At 31.5% G+C, this 23103-nt stretch overlaps 2 protein-coding genes across 2 annotated transcripts; both read right to left on the reverse strand.

Moving 5' to 3' along the window:
* Positions 1 to 1759: 1759 nt before the first annotated feature.
* LOC105774546 (classical arabinogalactan protein 5) lies at positions 1760 to 2158 on the reverse strand. Its single transcript, XM_012597080.2, has one exon. It carries the CDS (start codon positions 2156 to 2158, stop codon positions 1760 to 1762), a length of 399 nt encoding a protein of 132 aa, XP_012452534.1.
* An 8119-nt stretch (positions 2159 to 10277) lies between these two features.
* Positions 10278 to 18826, reverse strand: LOC105774855 (uncharacterized). The gene is made up of 11 exons (XM_012597421.2): positions 18699 to 18826; positions 17934 to 18051; positions 17506 to 17602; positions 16574 to 16680; positions 15704 to 15826; positions 15415 to 15568; positions 14234 to 14294; positions 13772 to 14145; positions 11743 to 13363; positions 11235 to 11634; positions 10278 to 10506 (listed from the first exon to the last, which is right to left on the reverse strand). The coding sequence occupies exons 1-10, from the start codon at positions 18824 to 18826 to the stop codon at positions 11388 to 11390; spliced, it is 3030 nt and encodes a 1009-aa protein (XP_012452875.1). The 3' UTR covers positions 10278 to 10506; positions 11235 to 11387.
* Between the last annotated feature and the right edge of the window lie 4277 nt (positions 18827 to 23103).

Consider the following 23103-nt stretch of genomic DNA (forward strand, 5'->3'; position numbering starts at 1 on the left):
ATTGGAGTAAAATAAAGAAAATAAAAATATATTTCTTAATTAAATAAATATATATTAGAATTCCTTTTATATAAAGAAAGTAGAAGATAACATTATCTTATTAAATATTTATACTCTTTTTATATTTAGTTATTTTAGAAAAAATCGATCATAGAAATAAATAGAAAAGGGAAGGGATATTTTAATCCTTACCAACTTTATTCAAATTATATAATAATACTTTTTAATATTCTAAAAAATGAAAATCTATAAATATAATATTAATATATATTGCATAAAATTAAAATAAAATAAAGTAGTAAATTACTAAAAAATAAATACATAAAATAAATACAATAATAGATAAAACGAGATGTGACTTCCCCTTAGATATTTTACACTTTCTCCCACAAAAAAACTTGTAATGCCTACTCCGTTTGTAATTCCATCGATTACTCGCCTATCAAAAAAATGAGTTAGTTCTGCCAATCCTCTTATACCTTTTGTTAAGGATATTGAATAAAACATATCTATGTAACCACGATTATATGACCAATCATATATAAAATATATCATTTTATCCAATAAAATTCTTTTAGGACCCTTTTCACAAATGAATAAAAGGTTTATATAAAAGGAATGTTGTAAATATTCAAACAAGCTATACTCACTAAAAATTTTGACTCTAATTATCTCTATTTAGAACTCAAACTAAATAGAAATAAATTTAGTCTATATTAAATCTATTAAATCGATCGATTAAATAAAATTTCTATATAATTTAGATGTAAAATATACTAAAATATAAAATAAACTAGAAAATAAAAATGGAGTCAGTAATATTAGTAATATTATATTACTATATTAATATAAAAGAAATATAACTAAGATATAAAAAGATATTAAATATATAAATAAATAATAAATATATATATATAATTAAAATCAATTATTATATTCTTAATTATTAATTCTATCAACATTAGCTTGAATATTAGATTGAATCTATCATTATTATATTAAATATGTTATATTTATATATTTATATTAAGTATGGCATTAAAAATTAGAAAAACTAGAATTTTTAACTAAATCTATTCATGTTATTTATAGATAATTTTGATATTCTTTTAATTAAATCAAATTTAAAACTCTAAAATTTAAACCCTAAATTTAACTTTTTATTTCAAGGTTACGAGTTCAAATCCAAATTAAAAAATATTAAATTTAAGAATATATTATTAAATAACTGAAAAAATACAAAATGACGCATCATGACATCCTTATTTCATGCCATGTTTAATCACCGCTTATATATATACACATATGTTTGTATATAATTATTTGTATACATTTTGGCCATTAAATAACCATATTTAATAAAGATAGTTATAAAAAATTGATTCTTTCGTAATTCATTGTATTATTACTACAGAATAATTGTTTTAGTTTAAATAATGTGATTTAATTATATTTTATATTTTCATTCCAAGTATGAATATGTTAGCGATTGAAATTTTATGAGTATGATTGCAAAATTTTAGGGAATTTAAGTGCAAAATAAAATACGATAAAATTTAAATTAAAAAAAGCCATAACTAAGAGTGATGAGTTATACCGCCAGACACTTGTAAATAAAAATTAACAATAAATAAATAAAATTAACTAAACATCAAATAAAGAAGAAATAAAATACTACTGCTATACTAAAAATAAGAATTTAAAAAAGGGCCTAAAAATTTAAAAATCATCAAATCTAAAATTCTCCTCAAAGTCAGATCTAGATCAACAAAGCGGCGGCTGCTAAAACGACTGCGAATGCAGACCCGGCGACAGTGACTGTTTTCAGGGCCGCGGCACTTGGCGCAGTTGGAGACGAAGCCGGAGGCTGACTTATGGAGGTTGTAGGAGAAGTAGCGCCGGGAGAACCAGTGGGAGAGGTGGGAGGAGCAGGAGGAGAGGAAGTTGGAGAAGATTCAGGGGCTGAAGATGGAGGAGTGGCGGTTGAAGGCGGAGAAGCTGTTGGAGAAACGGTGGGAGCGGTGGTCGGAGAGATCTTGGGAGCTGGTTTCGGAGAAGAAGACGGCGGTGACATGGTTGGAGCGGAGCTGGGAGCTTGGCCGAGAGCACAACCGGCAATGAGGGCAAAGAGAAGGAAGCAAGCAAAAGATTTGGCCATTGTAAAATAGAATTCAACGGGACTTTGAACCGAGAGGAATAAGGGTTAAAGAAGCGGCAGTAGGGTACAGAGAGAACGGTGAAGGGCTATATATAGGGAAAGGTTGGGCCTTGAGCTTAGAGAAGGGTATTTTCTTTGTCAAGGTCCAATAGTTTATGCTTAATTTCAATTTAGTCCAGAAGCCTAAATTTCATTGTTTTTAGTTAAAAAATGTATTTTAAAAAAAGATTATGAATAATAATTCAAATTCTTCTCGACGACTGAAATTTATTTGTTTAAAATAAAGAAAATCGATAAAATTATGAAATAAAATTTTACGGTTAGCTATGTTTTTCATATTTTTTAAATTAATAAATATAAAATAAAATAATTATTTTCATTAATTATGTTTCTATGAGCTTTTGAATGTAAAAGCAATACATAGGTTTTACATTTTGATAACAATTTGTTAATATAAAATAATTATTAGAGTTAGGATTACCATCACTAAATTAGGATTTACATTTGTATTAAATTATAAGATCTCAGGTACCAATTGACGTGGACAGCCTAATATTTTGTACCTGCATTATTCTTATGTTTTTAAATTTTTTATTAGTTTAAATAAAGAATAATTATTGATGAAAAAAAAGGAATTATTTTTGCCCCATTATCTATTTTCTTAAATAAAAATTTATTATGCCATTTATCCTCAATAATTTTTTTATTTTACAAATAAATTAGTAAAATAAATACATTTTAATAAATTCAAAAGTTGATTTTAATCTTCCGTCAACTAGAAATCGTTCTTGATGAATATAACTCATATTTTAGTCAAATTTGAGAGATAATCTCCTAATTAAACTCTGTTTATTTGTTTCAGTCGAACTTTGATTAGTCTAGATTATTTTATTATTATTTGACGTACGAATTTAGCCTATAAATACGTTTTTTTTAAGATTAGAACTCATAATATTTTTGGAAAATTTTGTGTTTACGTTTTGAGAGTTCTTTGTTTTCGGGTTTTGGAGTTTAGTTTTTATCTCGATCTTTTGTACGCTTTGTTCTTTTGACATTATAGTAAAATTATTTTGCCCGTAGTTTTTATCCTCTTTGGAGGAGTTTTTTCACGTTAAATTTGTGTGTTCAATTTATTAATTTCTTCCGCTATTTTTTTACATGTTTGTTGCTTAATCGGGTTGATCCCCAACAGCTTTCACGACTCACGTTTACACTCTAAATAAGTGTCAATTTTTTCACTATTTTCATAAATTCTTTAGAGTTTCTTTGTAATACCCCAAAATTTTAAGAGTTTAATTGTGAGAATCTACAGTAATTAGAATTTTGTATCTCTGTTCTGTGCTCTGCTTTTGTGTTTAAGGTCTAGAGTTCAAGTTGTATTACTAAAAGTTTTGTTATTTTTTAAACAACCCTTATCCATGTGTTAGGTGGTTAAGTGCGATTCTGGGGAAATTAATGACAAGAATGAGCTTGTTGGTTCACTGGTTAAGCATTTGTCTATATTCTGTCTAGTTCCTTGTTCAAACCCCATCGTACGTATTAGGAAATATATTTTTCGCAGATGCCGGAAGGGGTGGTGGTTATTTTAAAACATTCTAAGAAAATGTTATCGTTCTTTTATTTTTCGAAAATCTTAGTTCTTGTTTTTTTTTTTTCTGTTCTTCCTTCTTTTATTTTTCTTCTTTTCTACAATCGATTTTATGTGAATTGGGAAGTCTTGTTGCCTGTAAGGTCGATATTGGGTAAGTTCTGTTGTGATTTTCTTTCATTTGCGATTCTGTTGTGTTAGCACTTTTATGTCGAAGCGAGATTTTGCTTGTTTACTTGACGTTCTGTTAAACACTCGATTGGTTACTTTGTTTAGGCAAGGATATTGCAAAGGACGTTAATCCATCGTGTTAGTCTGTTTTCTCTTGTTTCATGCGAGGTGAGTGTACGAACTGAGTTGGAATTGCATTGAATTTTCTGACATAATCTTAGCAGTAGGTTGATTTTGCTAAATATTGAAATTGATGGTGTAATTGGTTGTTGAATGATTAATTAGGTTCCTAGTAGCCTCTGTGTTGTTTCTCCATCAAAACGAAACCAAGTGCGTACCGGAAACCTTAATTTTTCAAATTTCAGGTTGTCAAATATGGTGGCTGTCGACGCCACACAGGCGTGTGGCAGGCCGTGTGATCGGCCATGTAACTCATTGTTCATCAAATTGGGGCCACATGGGCTGACACACGGGCGTGTGTCCAGGCCATGTGTGGCCATGTTGGTGCAAGATTCGTTCGGGCATGGGACAAAGGCATGTGTCTGGGCCGTGTAACTCGCTGTTTATGACTTAGGGCCACATGGGCGTGTGCCCAGGCCATGTGAGTCACACGGGTAAGGACACGGTCATGTGTCCAAGCCGTGTAACTCTCTGTTTAAATGTTAGAAACCACACGGGTAGAGGGCATGGGCATGTGCCTAGGCCGTGTAACACCCCTAACCCGTAACCGTCGCTGGAATAGGTTAAGAGGCATTACCAGACTTTCAACTCAGTTCAGATCAGTAATTCATCAAACATTTAACAAATATCATCTTATATACATTTGACCATTTTAACAACTAAGCCAAATCTCATGACTTAAGAACATCAAAACACATAACTATACAATAAGCTAAAGTAACCAAAAACATAATCCCATAAACTAGCTTATACATGCCATATTTACACAACTTCCATGAGTTCAAAAGTACCGAAAAGTCGACTGGATAGTGTGATGCTTATCTCCGACGACGTCCGAATAGAGCTAGCTAACAAACCTCTATAAAACACGAAGAAATAAATTGAGTAAGCATTAAAGCTTAGTAAGTTGATATGTAAATAATAAGCAATCTGTTAACATGCTTTTACGAATCCTCATAACATGTTCTCAAGATAATACAATCAAAATTTCACATAGTTTCCACTATTTACTCATGTTCACATCAAGCTGTCTACTTGAGTCATAGTCACTAAATTATTTATATCTTGTGCTACGGAACTTCAAATTAAGATCCACTTGATTTTTCCAAAACTAAACTCATATATCTTCTTACCATAAAATTTTCAGAATCTTTGGTTTAGCCAATAAGTATAGTTAATTCTTCAAAGTCGTCCCTATTCTGCTGTCTGACAATTCTGACTCTTCTTCTCTAAAAATTAATTATCTCTTAATACGGGATTCGGATGATATTCATGTTTGTTTATCTTGAAAATAGACTCATTAATAATTCTAATCATGTAAATTATAACCCATAATTATTTTTATAAAATTTTTAATGATTTTCCAAAGTCAGAACAGGGGATTCCGAAATCATTCTGACCTTATCTCACAAAAATTCAAATATCTCACAATACGAGATCCTTTTGCTTACACCGTTTCTTCTATGTGAAACTAGACTGAATAAGATTTAATTTCATGCCTTATTCAACCTCTAATGTGATTCCCACAATTTTTAATGATTTTTCAAAGTTATACAACTGCTGCTGTTTAAAACTGTTTTATTGCAAATTTTACACTTTCATGATTTCTTTCATACATTTCATATAATTTCATTCCCAGTTCCATACGTCCTCATAACACATATCATATTTCATCTCATTCTCAATCATATAATCGATAACAGTATAATGCCCATTGAACCTAATGAAACATCGAAGGATACTCGAGTGGCACACACCATGTGCATTAATTGGTAATCCGTCAATTCATTATCATTTCCGCTCTTTCGAGTCATGATCGGTAAGCTCATTCCGAGCTGAAGAACGGTAAGCTCTATTGAGCTGAAACGGTAAACTCATAAGAGCTGATATATTGGTAAGCTCATTCCAAGCTGAAGAACGGTAAGCTCGATCGAGCTGAAACGGTAAGCTCATAAAAGCTGATATATCGGTAAGCTCATTCCGAGCTGTGGTGAGTTCGCAACAAATGCAGGAGCTCGACCAAAATGGTAACCCTAGTGACATGTCACTCATATCCTACGATTTTCTATAGTTCAAATGGGGCTCGGTATTACTCAATACATTTTAAATTAAGCAATTCAATATCGTTTATTTCAACCATTCAATTCACATATATATTCATTTCATACAATTGCAATTAAATGAAAGTTTGATTCTAATTATACGAACTTACCTCGTCACTTGCTCGTATATGGAGATTTACTAATCCAATACTTTTTCTTTTCCTCGGTCTAACTCTTTATTTGATCTTTTCGGATCTATATAAATAAATTTAACATCAAATTTAACACATCTCATATTCAATTCAATCCAACCTACATCTTAGGCAAAAGTATCATTTTGCCCCTATACTTTTAATTAATTCTAATTTCGTCCCTAGGCTCGGAAAATGAAATTCATGCGATTTGATCCTTATTCCAAGCCTAGTTGAATTTTACATGTATCAATAGCAGCACATGCATTTCACAAAAATCAGAATTTTTCCATGAATTTTACATATTTCAATTTAGTCCCTAAATCATGTTTTCATCAAAATTCCTTTAACAAAAGTTGTTTATCTATCAACAACCTTTCATTTTCTACCATAAAACTTCATACCTCATCTATATTCATCCATGGCAAAACTTTAATACCTCAATAACTTTGCAAATAAATCCTCAAGATAGCTAGATTAGGTAATTACGATTTTGAAAATATAAAAATTACTAAAAACGGGACTTGAATACTTACCCAATTAAGCCAAGTAAGCTTGCTTGAACCCTTTTCTCGCTAGGGTTTTCATAAAAAAAAATTTGGGAAAAATGATGAAAAAGATGATATTTTCATCATTTAATCAATTATCATGTTTAATATCTTTTATTTCCAATTTCATTCTTTTCTTTAATTAAATTTTCATGGATGAATCATCGTCCTTATCTACTACTTCTCTTAATAGTCTATTTGCCATATAAGGACCTCAAACTTTGAATTCCATAGCTATTTGATACATATAGCTACTAGAGCTCAACTTTTTCATTTTATGCAATTTGATCATTTTATCAATTAAACATGTAATCGGTAAAATTTTCTTAACAAAATTTTCTTACGACATTTCTAACATAATGTAAACCATAAAATAATATTAAAATAATTTTCTTTTCGGACTTGTATTTGTGGTCCCGAAACCACTATTTTGATTGAAAACGGGCTGTTATAGGCCGTGTGGCATTATAAAATAGGCCCGAAACCCGTTTTTGAGGTCGTAAATGTGGTTTATGATCTGAATTTAATTGAATGAGAACTCTCTGATACTCTGTAACAGACATATGATTATTATAATTGTAAATGTATTGTGGATAACTGCACTCTACATTTGCATGGGTTAGGATGTTATGAAGAATGAAGTAATCTGCTCTGAATCAGTGGTTAAGCCACTATGTAAATAGTTCCGGTTCTGGCACTTTGACGCATTATGATCCAGTAGCTAAGTTGTGTTACTGTAAACGTGTCAAATAGACACTTTGTGGTGTGTAGGGATGGATGGGCATTGAATGTCCTTAACGGTGTGTTAGGATGGTCGAAGATGATGTGTAGCTAATGGAGTTTAGGAATATCTACATCTAAATCTGATCTGCAATATATATATATATATATATATATATATATGAATTTGCATATGTATAAATATATGTATACAACTGATTTGTTTTGAATCTGAACTGTAAATAATTTTGTATCGAATCGAATCTCTGAACTTGGAACTATTTTATAAATGAATACTGATTGAATAAACTTAAATTTCTTTTACGCGCTGAGTTCACAACTCATTTTGTTTTGATTGGATTTTAGGTAATCCCCAATCTTGAACGGGTCAGCGCAACAGATGCTTGGTCAAGTGTTTATCTTTCTTCAAGTAGTATATTAGGATTTCGGTAACTATATTAGGATGAATCTGGAAGACCATATACTTAATTCGTTTTATGATGAATGTGTTATGAAGCATGATTTAACTTTATTGTGTTGTTGTGTGACAATTGATAACTGAAACTCCCGAAATTTGGGCTGGACGTCCAGACCGAGTTTAGGGTGTTACATTCTTCATTTGATTTCATTTAAAAAATTCATTTTAGATGACTTTTGAAAATTATTTTATATTTTATTGATATATAATAATATATATTATATGAAAGATAGCAATAATAATCTTTTATTGGTTTGGAAATTACTCGAAACTTTTCTCTTCGGAACTTTCCTAATCTTTGCACCTTTGTAAATAAGTAGCTCACCATGTAATTATTTTTTCTTAAATAAAAAATTATTATGTCCTTAATGGAATTTTTATTTACAAGTAAATTAATAAAATAAAAAGACACATACTTAGATATATTTTTAAAATAAATTAATAAAATAAATTTACAAGTGTCAATGATTCCTAACATATTTTATTATAGTTACCATGGTGGTATTAGATTTTGTAAATACAAATTGTTATAATTACGTGGGATTATATACATACTTAGCTACATTTTAAAAATTAATAAAATAAAAGATGCATACTTTTAGATTCACTTTAAGAAATTAAGAAATTAATTTTAATCTCACATTAATTAGAAAAACACTCCCATAGCTTACACGCACCCTATAAATAAGTGTCAATTTCTTCACTATTTTCATAAACTCTTTAGAGTTTATTTATTTGAAGAAATTTACGAGATAAGACATATAGTTTAAAGTTATTTATACACTATTGATATATAATAATATAAAATAATATTTTTATTAACATTTGCAATGATTCCTAACATATTTTATTACAATTACCATGGTGAATGGGTGTTTTGAAATGTTATGTTAAAAGCAATTGAATTTTCTTTAGTCATATTCGAATGATAAATTATTTTATTTAATTATTTAATATTTTATTATAGTATGTTTCTTTTTCTTTTTAAATGACATAACAATCTTATAAACATTAATCATCATTTTCAATTCAAGTTATTATTAGGAAAGATGAAAACTCAACTAATAGGTCACAACTTGGGGTTCAGTTAATTTTAAAATTGTTATTTATTATTTTAATTATTTTAAAATATATTTTGAGATATTAAAATATATCATTTAATCAATTAAAATAATGATTTAATAATACCAACAAGTGTTTGGTGAAGTGTTCAGCAAACAATACTCTCTGAAAAGAAGACTTGAATTATTAGAAAGATAATCATGAACTAATTTAGATTTAAAAGGAAAAACATTAATCCTAACAAATTTAAACCGTAAAATAAATATGAATGATATCGTAATAATACTAAAAAATATTTGATAATAATCCAAAAATAGTATATGGGTGATAGTTTTCTTTCAAACACATCTAAAACAGATATATAAGATTTTGTTATTCTTTCATTTTCATTTTTTGCCTTTTTATAATTTAATTTAATAATAATATTTTTTCTAATTATTATTTTGGTATCACAGTTCTGTTATAAAAAGTACAGATTATTAGTATTTCGAGATATTAAAGAGAAAAAGAAGAATTTGAATGTTAATTGCTCCTTATCTTTTATTTCTTTAAATTTGTTAATTGAAGCGTTTTGGAGGAAAAATCTCAATTTTTTTATAAACTAACAATATTTATTATCTTCCTATTTAAAAATTGAGAAAAGATTATAAGTAATTTTAAGTATTATATTAAAAATTTAAAAATTCACTAACTAAAAAAATATATGAATATTTTTCTTAAAAACTAATAATTATTGATAAAATAATAGAAAACATATAAATAATCTTATTAAGGTTATGGTTGTATTAGGCAAAGTCAATGATAAAAAAAGTTGGTTTTTCTTGTTATATCAATACAATATTATAGGAAGGGATAGAGATGACAAAATAGGTTAATGCTAGAGGGGTAAGGATGGTATTGTACTCTTTAAGTGTATATAAGGAGGTCTAATCTCTTTTATCTACTTTATAATTATTTTCTAAATTTATAATACAAATTAAATTAAATGACACCAAAACCGAATGGATTAATGAAATTTAACAAAATCAAATTGCAAAAGGGTTTCTATACTATATACAAAGAATTAGCATAAAATCATGAGAAAAATTTTCTTATGTAACTTACCAAGTCCAAATGCTAAAACTGTTCCTACATTTTTTTTCAAAATAAAGAATAAAAATAAATAAAGCTATCTTTGTTTTCTTGCATATGTATGTAGTATGTCAAAAGTTTCTACCTTTGCTTGAAGCCGCCAAGCAACGAGAAGAAAAGGGTAATATTTCAGTAATAAACTGACTAATCAGAAAAAGAAAGAAAAAACTTTCAATTGGCATATACTAACCCGCAACAATCTGGAAAACAATCTTCAAGCAATAGGTAAAAGAGTATCTGCATTTAGGTAAAAGTGTAATGTTAAATTCTTGAGAGAAAACAGGAAGAATGCTTGTATGTAGAAAAAGATCCTTAGAGACATCACAGTTCACATCTAGAGAATAGATTGATATGGACTCAAAACATTAAAGTAGGAGGATCTTAAACACCGGTAAAATTCTAGGTACTCAATTATGATCTGGTCAAAACATTCTAATTGAGTTCTCAAAGTATTAATATTGTATCAATTAGGTACTTCCATTAGTCTAGCCATTAGCTTAGGTGTTACATAACAGCTCAAATATGGTTTGGGAGTGTATTTAAAATACATGAGACAAACTGTAAACATGTGTATCCGTTATGTGAATATTTTAGATCGATATGTTAAAAAATAGTCTACCTAAATTTTAATAACACTATTTTTTAAAACATGTTAGATCCAAGCTATTAATGCAATACTTACATGTGTTTATAATTAGATTAACATGTTTTAAATATATTTCACATTAGATCCGAACTAGTATCTAATGTCTAAATTAACAACTAAGTAGACTGAAACACCTAATTGATATAATATTGATAGCTTGCAGTCTAGGTGGTAGCTTGGGACACATTTAGTTAAATTGATCCTAAATTAAAATACCAAGAAAACCCTGAATTTATAAAATATTGCAATGAAGCCCCATATATATAAAAAGGCAACAAATATGATATTATAAGAGAGAAAAAAGGTGTCGATAATTTACCTTTGATGCAACTGCTAGTTCACATCCATGAGATGACTTCAAAAATGAAGCAGATAACCCAGAATAACGCAGTATGAAGGCTACAATAACTTCCATTTGTCAGTGTATGGAGACAAATATCCAATCCACACTTCTCACATTCATAAGACCTGTTTAATTAATTGCAAAAGATGTAGAGGCCGAAGCTGCCTCTGCTATTAATGAAATTGGCTGGCGAGCCTGCAGGCAAGCAGCAATATCAAAGGGATTCAACTCTGCACCGTCAAAAATGAGGTTAAGACCGGGAAGGATAACTTCACCGCTGTCAGTTTCATCAAGATCAACTCTGGGTGCAGTTGCTGCGGGGGAATCTTCAACAGATCTTGTGCCAGCTTCATATACTGGAGTTACGGCAAATGATCTGCAAATTTATTTCATCGCTACTAGTAAATAAACATAACTGAATACTACCATGAGAAGCAAGTCTTAAGTGGAGGAAAAAGAAAATAGGTATAATGATTTCAAAGACCTAAGAATGCTGGCATCGAAGCTCAAAACTTCAGTCCGACTACGCTGTCGACAGGCAAGTTTGAATCTTTGATGCTCATTAGATGCTCCAGAAATGGGAGAAGAAGGGTCTACCAGTGGATTCCACTTTCCACTACTAGGATAGTTGATGTCATGCTCTGAATCCTTTGAACCATCCTTTTGCAGCTCCTTTAGGTAAAGAAGTTTTGCTGCAGGACCTGTTGCTTGATACTCTGCACAAAAATCACGCAACTTTCTTTGCATGTTTTGCATTGAATTATGATGCTCAGTAAGTGAATCTACTTGAAGCAACTCTGAGGAGACAATCCTTTCACATATGTTATTGCATAATTTTGGGTTGAAAAGTGGCATCCCAAATTCAATGGTCAGTGGAACCCATTCATACTTCCCATTGGGGCCAAAATTATCCGATTCCCTTTCTTTAAAAAGTTTTAGTAAGCGAATGTAACCAATTGTCCATAACTCTATCTTGTGAGCCAAAACAGTTAATAGATCATTCAATTTCAAACATTCCCCTGCACATAGTCCTAGCTTGTCCCCTACGGGAGCAACTGAGCCATCAGAGTTCTTAAGGGGCAAGGGTATGTCAACTGTAACAACTTTTCCAGAGCCATCAAGATCATATATGCTAAAGGGCTGCACTATAACAGCAGAGTGTTTGAGCATCGAATTCAAACAGTGTAAAAGTATACTTCCCTTGACTAAATTTCCTTCAAACTTTCCACCCAAGCTTCCGGTCGTTGAATCATCCCAAGACCATATAAGGGCTTTCTCACAACCAGCTAAAGGTGCAGGTAACATGCGCAGACATAGTCCTTTCATCAGTACAATCGATAAAGGCCCACTGGCCACCGTTGAATATAGCACCAATTTCATCCATGGTGTCATTGATGAGTGAGAGGGAGGACCAAAATGAATAGGACCTGTAGGCCCAGGAAGAACAGATGAATGTGGAAGAGGAATCATAGACACAATTATATCATAGTCACGAAGAAATAACCGATCTAAGGTTGCCTTTGGCAGAGAAGCCAAGCTTTCACAGCGGAGGATATCCACTCGATATCTCTTTCTCTTCCTTGGAGTTCCTTTTCCTTGGTCAGGTCCTTGCATATGTATCATTTTCTCAACATTCTGGACAATCAGACCTGACTTGGAAAACTCACTCGAGAGCTTACCATCTTCTGCTAGGGTAGCAGATCCGTTATCACCAGTCGTTTCAGGTACAGAGTAGTCCAAAAAGGAATCTTCCTGGGACGTTGCTAAATTTTTAGCATCATTAATGTTTTCTTCAGTTTCTTTAGCAGCAGATTGGTCTGATACATTGGTCAATGATGTGTCAGCTATCATACTAGACTCATCACAGCCTGAAGTTGACACTCTCGCTCTGTCAGCAACTTCCACGGCTCTAGTATCAGCGGTAACACCACCAGATAGTAGACACTCCAAGACACAGCGGAGACTGTATGCATGATTTGCAAATTCCTGCAACACTCCCTCAAATTTTGTTCCCTCCAACGTGCTCAGGTCTTTGCAAAGATTTGCAATGCTAGTATGGCCTAGTTTCCCTGCTTCATATAACGTCACAGCATGAGATTTCAATCCTGCAAAAATTTCAGTAAGAGGAAATACAAATATTGTCAGAGAAGAGGAAAAGTAAGTGCACATGGATGCAGATGTTGAGGATAACAAACCACGAGAAATTATAACACGCAATACTGGAGCCTGTCTAATCATTTCATTCAAACTAGAATGACCGGAATATGTCTATTCCTCCCCATAAGCCATAATACAAGCACCATGGGATAACAAATAGTTCCTCTTGTCCTATCTTGGAGCACCCCCTCTACTCTAGAAAGCTCAAGTTGAGCCGTTTTAGAAAGAACAAAAAAATTCAATATAAGTTAATAATGAGCTTATTTGATGCATTCTTATTTTGCATTAATGGTTATGACTGGAACTGGGACATAAAAACAAGACATTCAAAAGGGAACAAAGAAAAGGTAACCAACCCGGTGAAACGGAGCCCATCATAAGATAAGATGTTATATTAGCATCAACGACAAAAGCAACCCGAGCATCATGAGAACGGTGGTTTTCTGTCCCCCAAAAATCTCCTTGATGAGCAGAGTCACCATCAGTGGACACATTTGCAGAGGTTGAACTGCGGTGAGAGGACTCTTCTTCATCCGTAAGGACAACACCATGAGATAACGTTGTGTTTTCTTGAAGAATAGATGCCGGGTCAATTACTTTTTCTGCCCATCCCAAGCGGCAAACGAAAGATGCAGCAGCCTGCAGTATAGTAAGATCCGCTTGTAAGGTTGATGCCAGCTCAGCAACAGTAGCATGCTCACTTGAAACAACAAAAACTGCATATAGCAACCTGAATAACGCAGTAACTAGCATTAAAAATCCAAGTTACACTGCTACTAAATGACATTGAATGACCAAAACATCAAAGAGTAACTTACTCCTCAATAGGATCCTCATAAGACTGCTCCTTGTTTGAAATAAACCCTTCAAGCCTACAAACTGAACTACAACAGTATTAATGACTCGATTCACATACCATAAAGGACTCAAACAAAGGTGGTCAAGTGCCATGCCATTCCATTAGCAAATTCAAAACACATTTAAGCAGCAGCAGGTAGATCCGCAGAAGTAAACAGTAGAGAACTTGAAATAAAGTAAACAGCTATGCAGAAAGCATCCTAAAGAAAAAAGAGAGATAATAAAAAGGGCAATGTCTATTTTAAATATATTTTTTAAGGAAAAAAAATACACAGACCCCAAGAAGATTGCTTGGATGATAAATAATTCACTTCTTGGTCTTTGACCCTCATCACTACGAAACATGTCTGATCAAATGGAATGGGATGTAACTTTTTATCATCTCTTGATTCTAAACGGAAGCAGATTTGGGAAAGGATTTTCGAGTGTTTATGGTTGACCAAGAGAGTCTCTTAACACCATGTTTTTTCTTCTTCCTTCTATCTATTCCATTAGAATTATTTTTTTTATCTCCAAAATACTTGCCATAGTATGAATTGAGGAAGGGGAGACAAGCATGCTCAGACTGCTCAAATGCATTCGGGATAGATTAATCACCCCAAGATAGGCATCTGCTGATTCTCTATTTCTCTCACAACTGGTTAAACTGTTAGTGCAATTAGTTACTCCATGGACAAGGTCACTGGTCAACGCATGCAAATAAAACACAGAAAAAACCTGAAAATTTTCTTACTATGAAAGTTAACTATGAGGTATACTTCAATAAGGTTAATCAATCAAAAAGGTCAGAGCTCTGAATATACTTCAGTTTTCTGGCCCAGAAAAGGTATACTTCAGTTTTCAAATTACCACCAGTTATACACACAGAGATACCACTATGAAAACCAAACATGAAAGGATCTTTTTTCCAAAGATAAATTTAAGGAAAAAAAAAAGAAAAAGAAAAATGTAGTAGTCAAAGCAATCCCAGGTATAGAGACAAGTAGTAACGGCATTAAGTGCATCTTCCTAAAACGAGTGCAGTTTTAAAGAAGAGAATATCCTTGTTTCGTTGCAACCATGAATTATTTTAATGAAGAGCTTCAGATGAATAAACGTAGAGATCCTACATTGGCAGAGAGTCTGAAAGCAAACGGCTAACCTTTAATACGGTCATCTGGATATACAGGAACATCAAAATAGACCAATCCCCGTCGATACAGACCTTTTATAATATCAGGATCAAAAAGGACATATGCATTAGCTTCTTCCTTGCAGATTTTATCTATCATTGCCGTTTCATCCTCTGAAAGTTTCTATAAAAGAAACACAGAACTGTGAAGATGCAGATTAGACTAACAAAGACAACTAGATGAACCTAAACAGGCATAATATCAAGCTAATCTGATGACAGTCTTTAGATAATAAGACAAAGGACAGCCAGAAATCACCTTAAACTCTTCTACGGTAAAGTTAACAAGAGAAACTCCCCACCAAGGTTCAATTGGAAAGTCCACAGGTTGGGTAGGTAACAACTCTTTTGCAATCGACTTGCTCAGCTTCCACATGATCTTCTGGATAGCTCCAGATAAGTAACCAACAGGTAAGATGATAAAAAAGGTACTATATTGGATTTATAAATAAAATCTAGTTTGCATGAGGCAGGAAAAATAGTGCCATCAAAAGTTTACAGGGTAAATTATTTTTGCCTGTTAGAATGGCTTCACCGGACATGAACGAAATAATGGAAGTTCGTCAAACATATCTATACCAGCTGACTCGAGGGGGAATTGTTAGAGCTTAGTCAGCTTCTAAAACAACCCTACCCAGTACTAGATCAGACAGGAAGTCTATTGCTTAAACTAATGTTATTATTGTCAAGTATTGCTCTACAAACATCAAGGCAATTAGACAATGCTGCCCAAATAAATACACAGATATTGCAAATCTGTCTATTAGAAGGGATTCACAATACATGAACTAAATAATGAAAGTTCATCAAACATATCTATACCAGCTGACTCGAGGGGTAATTGTTAGAGCTTAGGTGGTTTGTAAAACAACCCTACCCTGTAGTAGATCAGGCAGAAAGTCTGTTGCTTAAACTAATGTTATTAATGTCAAGTATTGCTCTACAAATATCAAGGCAATTAGACAATGCTGCCCAAATATATATATATTGCAAATCTGCCTGTTAGGCAACAAAAAGAAGACAAAAGAACGATTCAAGTTATAGCAAGGGCAAGAAGAAGCAACCAAAAACATGCCCCCTTACACAAATATGCATACATGAATTTGTAAGCAAAAATCTGATCAAGTACCTTAGACTTGCATTTATTCATGATATCGATAAATTCATTTCTCCCAATTCCTGTGAGTCTCAAGGCATCAGCAGCGCTGAAATTTGGGATACTGTCATAAGGTTGCTCTGTCAACAAGAAATGCCTAGGAATGGTCAGAGTACCTATCTAAATAAGAAAGTAATACAGATTCATAAAGCAGTAACATTTGCAAAAGGTTACTGCTGCACTAAATCCGCATAATTGCAAACATATTTGTCTATAAAGCAACATGTAAATATTCAATACTATAGGATTGATCAACCAGTCCAATCAAAACCTCAACAAGAACAAGTCAAATTGATTGTAAATCTGAACACTGAGAAATCAAGAATGAGATGCTGGATATCGATTTTGTAGCGTCTAATATAATTTCAAAAAAAGAAGGAAACCTTTTAGATAGCTTGCATACATCTACGCTGCAAATTGTCATATATTAATATTTATAAAGCAATTAGCATACAGTGGTAGATGCATCGAAGGAAACATCTTTTCCATAGAATTTTTAAGTCGTTTAGCTAATTTAATAATAACTGTATGTTAACTTATGAGCCAAGACCAAACCAAATAAATTTAATTATTACCCAAACTGAATTAAATAAAAACCAAACTGAACGCTACAATTTGAATCGGTTTTTGATTTTCCTGGTTTTTTAGCTCTACCCTATCTACCAAGGAAAAAAATGATGATGGATTCAAACATATCCTAATCATCCTTAGCTGCGAAATTCTTCCAACAATCATTTCATGATGTGTCCGGTTTTTGTCTAGCAATGGATTGATCTCTAGATTTCAGTTGCTACTGTTTCCATTAGCAAGATTTTTCTTCAGTCAACATAATGTCTCAATCAGCAGTCATACAAATACGTAAAAAGGAAGTTGCAGGAGAAAACCAACTAGGTGGTAGCAATTACCATTTCTCATAAGATCGAATATCATATCACAGTAATATCGGAAAGGAGACACCCTCATCACACGGCAAATATATTCCGCAAGGTAGTAAGGGAATAACTACAATCAAGATAATAAAAAATTAATTGCAAAGAACTGCTAGAAATTTATAAGGGGGAAAATTGAAGGGCAGAGTCGTTTAACATCTTGTACAAAAACTTGCTCTGGAATTCCACTTAAATGAAATTTCTGAATGATAGTTCTGCTTATTTATTATACAAAAAAATCTATATTTATGTTGCCAGTGAAAAATTAATATACCTTTATTGTAACCCAAGAATATTGATCCTATGAGAATAAAAGTATTTCTAAGAACATATCATGGCTCAAATCATACTATAGGAAATTATTTTTTTTTTAAAAAGGTTAAAGAACTTTCTTTAACACGTACCGCTAGACTCTTTCGCAAGACACGCATCAGCTCTTCATAATATTCATTTTCTTTGCATATTTTGCGAGCGAAACAAGTGTCCCATTGGAGCCTTTTCTTGATACAATGTTCAATAATCCTAAGTGAAGTTATCAAAAGAAAGAGAAAGAAGCCAAAAAAGAGAGGGTAAGATCCAAGAAGTAGGAAAGAGAACTGATCCCAAGAGCACATTAAAAGATGAGCATTTAGTTCTAAACAGGAAATAAGAACATACAATCTAAAAACCATTATGTTCTTGCTTAACAGAGAAAAACGAAATGTACGTTGTAATAGTAAATGAAAACTGATAAAACAACACTATATTCAATAATCTGTAGAGCTATCATCATGAAACAGCTTCCACAAATGTCAACGTCCTAAACAAAAGCTACTGCAATACCGATTCTGTACTAACGCCAAACCAAGCAGAAGATCTTATTTGGGAAAGACAAACCTCAATTATTAATAGGAGCATCTAAAATTCTAATCTGCGCTGCAATGGCTATAAAAAAGCAATGCCAATTCAAATTTCTAATTAGTTTCAAGAACTTCGTCACCAAAAAGTTAGTTTCTATCAATGATATTAGAAGCATGAAATAAGTATTTCCTCATTTGATGAATTTTATCCTATATTATTCTCTAAAACAGAACAATGAAGTTCTTCAAAGATACAAACTAAATGATCCTTACAACAGCAGTTTAAAAGGTAAAAAGCATAAAGAGTAAGCAGCAAAGTCCAAAACTAACCTTCTGTGCCATTCTTCTTTAGAATTAAAAATGGCTTGAAGCCGTTTGGGCAAATTCTCCCAGGGGCATTCTTCCTTAACTGCTTTAAAAAACAACTGTTCCTCGACCGTCGTCGGAATGTGCTGCATTTTTGTAGATCATTCAATCTCCTCCCCCTCTGTAAATCATTCAATCAATCAATCAATCATAAATAAGGTGGTGTACATAAATCATTTGGAAAAATCCAATTTCGATCCATGAAATGAGCATTACGTGAGATCGGATACCTGGAAGAGAGAGAATAAGAGGGAGCTTTGATCGCAGTGGCGATGGCGGATCGAGCTACGGTTTTGATTTTTTTCTAAATTTTTTTGTAAATCGCTATAAAGAAAGATTCAAATCTAAAGAACTGAAAAATTAAGGAAGGCGAAACGTTAGAATTGGCACTACTACGTGCATGCTTGTTTCATGACATGGATGGGCGGGTCTGGTAATGCCCTTTGCATGAATTTGGATTTTGCCCAGTCCACAGTGATTTTTTTTAATAAAAGGAAAAAAAAGGTACACTGGTCTAGGCTTTTTATTTCGGCCCAGACATGGTCCACGGATATCGGGTAATCGGCTCGGCTCATGAGAGCCACAAGCAGACAGCACGATTCACTAAATATTATTTAAAATATTAAAATATACACTGGTTTTAGAATTTTTTATCTTCCTCCCTGATTGATCGGGTACCAATTCGGTTAAAAAAATAAATAATATATCATTTTATTAAATCATTACTATTATTATTTTGATAATCTTTTTTGTCTTTTCGTATTTTTATATAGTTTTAAAATAAAATAACTAAATTTAACAAGTTTAGGGATTGAACTTATGTTTAATGAATTTATATAAAACCCTTCACCACAACACAGAATAATAATTCTTAAGTAAATTTTAACATAAAATATTTTATCTCATCAAATTTTACGTGGTTTTCACATACATACAGATCGTGTTTTAAAAATATAATTAATAATGAAACGTATGGTGTGAAATTAATAATAATGACAACACATTTGCAATATGTACAAAGTTAAAATAAAAATTTGTTTAACTTGTGAGTAAAAGAAAATTTAACTTGTTTAACTTGTTAAGAATATTAAATACACTCCAATTGTTTTTCATGGTATTATTATTTTTTATAGCACATAAAATAGTTGTCAAGTTAGTGAAAAGAAAATTCAATATTAAAATTTTATTTTAAAAATTAAATATCGAGTGGGCTTGTGACACCAACGCGATCGTTGATATTATCCATATGTGAGAAAATATATTATATTAAAAGTTATTTTTTAAAATTTACGCAAGAATTATTATTGGTGTAGTGATAAAAAATTGTTTATAAATTCATCAAACACGGTTTGGTACTCGGTTAACTCATGACACCAACTTAGTCAAAGGTTTTATTAATAATATAGATTTTTTAAAAATAAATAAATGAGACTAGAAATCATATCACATGTGTATGTGTGTGGAAACCACAAATTTAGAACACAAATATATGCTTAAAATAACATACAAAAATAATGAAACTTATGCTTTGAAACTAATTAATAATAACACATGAAATATGTACATATTAAAGTAAAAATTAGATTAAATTGTTTATCATAACTAATAAAGGAATTAAAATATGTCAAAATATCAAATTAAAGCTTTAGTGAATGGTAAATCAAAAGTTTTACTGATGCAACCGACATGAGCTTGAATCGCACCATATGCATATTTTTATTGGTTTATTTTAAAGTGAAAAGATTAAAATACTTTCAAAGAATATTATTTATTTTAATTATAGAAGGGTATTCTCGTAATTTTCTAACTGAGTGGGTGCCCAATTAACTCGTAACACCAACTCGGTCAATAGTTTAAATAATAGTATAGATATATATATATATTTGAACTATGCCATATTTAAACTATCATTTAATACTTAAATTGACGTCTAGGTTGATGGAAGGACAATTGAAAGATTGAAAACTCAATTACAACGTTTTAAAGTTTATGGATCAATTTAAAATGTGAGTGCTAGCTTAAAGGCATTTTGTGAAATTAGCCTTAAAATTTTTAATTAAATTTGATTTTAAAAAAACGAAATTATGAATTTATAAGTTATGCCTTAGCTTATTGAAGAATACAAATTAAGACCATGATAATTTTATATAATTCACACACTACTCGTAAAAGTAAATCATTGTCACTATACGCATACACAACACAAGTAGACAATCTTTGCGATTCAAATCCATGACGTGGGTTGTATAATGAGCACCCTGACGAATAGGTCAATAATGGGGTTTATTACTAAATGACCAAAGTAAATCTAGAAAGCTTGGCTTAAGTTGTTGTTGTGGTTTTAATCTCATATCTTTCTTTTTTATTATCTTTTTTCTTTTCTTTTTTTACAATGTTATTATAGGTTCTAATCATATCTGCTCTTTTTGACACAATGCTTAGAACTATCCAATGGCGGAGCCACTAAGAGACCCAGGGGGGTCATGGCGCCCCAAAATGGTAGATTTTCAATTTAAACCCTTTATAATTTATAAAATTTTAAATTAGTAATGGTAAGATTAAAATTTGGTCCTCCAAAAATGATCAAAATTTGATTTAATCTTTTAAAAATTATAAGGATATATACTATTAAAATGATGAAATTATATTTTTACTGTCGTAAAAATATACAGTTTAATTTCGGCCCCCCAAAAATAATTTTCTGGCTCCGCCATTGGAACTATCCATAGTCCCTCCCCAACTCATAAATAGAAGGATAATGCGTTTCAACACACTCGAATCGACAACCTTCTATATTAACAACAATGCTTATACTAATCAAGTTAAAACTCAATTTGCTTTTGTGCTTCTTTTTTAGGTTCATTACTTCATATGGGTGCTTCCTTGCCTACAAAAACTACTTTAGACTTACGAACTCTAAGATGAGTGGCGTGAGTGAGTTTCTCAACTCACATTCTTTAATATATATTCTTTTTCCAATATAGGCCGTACGAATTAGAGTTGGAAATTGTGGTCATTTTAATGGCTTTCTTGATTTGGAATTAAAGCAACAATCGGTTCATGTGAAGCTATATAAAGTTTACTTTGAATTTTCAATCTAAATCCCAAAAGAAATACACTTTTATGAACCTCATTTGTCCTAAATTGAATAGTTTGCTTTGCCAAAAATGAACTTGTTTGTGTAGGAATAGTGATGGCAAAAAAATATGTTGAGGGTGAACCTCATTATCCTTTTTGTCTTGAAATGAAATGCTGATTGTTGATAAGCTAGCACTAGAAAGGAGAAAAAAAATAGCTTAAGGAAACACATTTATGCACATCATTTTGAAACATTTGAGCAAATCTATGTCCCAATCCCCAAAACATATCTTCTATTATATCATGTGATTAGATCAGTGAGCCCAAAGTCAAGTAAGATTAGTTCCACTTCCTTTTCCCTCACCTTACCTTTTCTAAGAAAATAACATATAAAGCATGAAGTACTAGGATGCTCAAACCCTTATCTCTCTCTCTCTCTTTCTCTTATCTTTAACCTTATTTATCATTTTTATTACTATTTAATTAATCTACTTATCCCTCTTAATCCATTTTAATGTGCATTAGGGTAACATCTAAGTTGAAATCTTATTATAGTGTGATTCTGTTTTTAAATCAATAGATATGGTTAAAAGATAAAAATGAAAAGACTATAGCCATTTGATCAAGCTTTGCAAAAAATTAGGACTTTGTGCTGGTGACCTGAAACCTATTAAGTTAGTTATTGGATATGCACTCAATCTGTAAACTCTTCGAGATTTTGGTATTTAGTTTATCTGTTTTTTCTTAATTTTATTAAATTAATTAGTCATCACAGTTTTACTAAATAGGACAATTATAATTATTTACTCATAGATTCTAATACAGTAAAATTTTGGTGACTTTGACAAAATTAGAATTGAGTTAACCAAATAATTTAATTAGATTAATTAATTAAATTTATATTTTGGGAATAGATACTAGTTATTAAGTAGGATAATTATATGGGTTTGTTTTAATTTATTAATTTAAAACTAGACTATACATCATTTTACTCAATACACGAAAGGCTTAAGGAGCTCAGTTAATGGACAAGTAGGTGACACTCTAAAGGCGGGTCTCCCTATGCTTGCCTCCTACCCCTATTGGAGTTCTACTAGAACTCCAATTTTCTATTAAAATATTATTTTCTAATCTTCTTATTCTAGTAGAACTCTTGTGATTTTTTCCTATATATAGGAACAAGGGGTTGCTGAAAATCATAAGGAAATACACTATTATACTTTACCGAATTTTAGAGAAAATTTTCTTTTGATTCTTTATTTGAACTCAAATAAATTCCATCTTTCGTGAG

This window comes from Gossypium raimondii, chromosome 6 (assembly GCF_025698545.1).
Source record: "Gossypium raimondii isolate GPD5lz chromosome 6, ASM2569854v1, whole genome shotgun sequence".
In the NCBI taxonomy this organism is placed as follows: Eukaryota; Viridiplantae; Streptophyta; class Magnoliopsida; order Malvales; family Malvaceae; genus Gossypium; species Gossypium raimondii.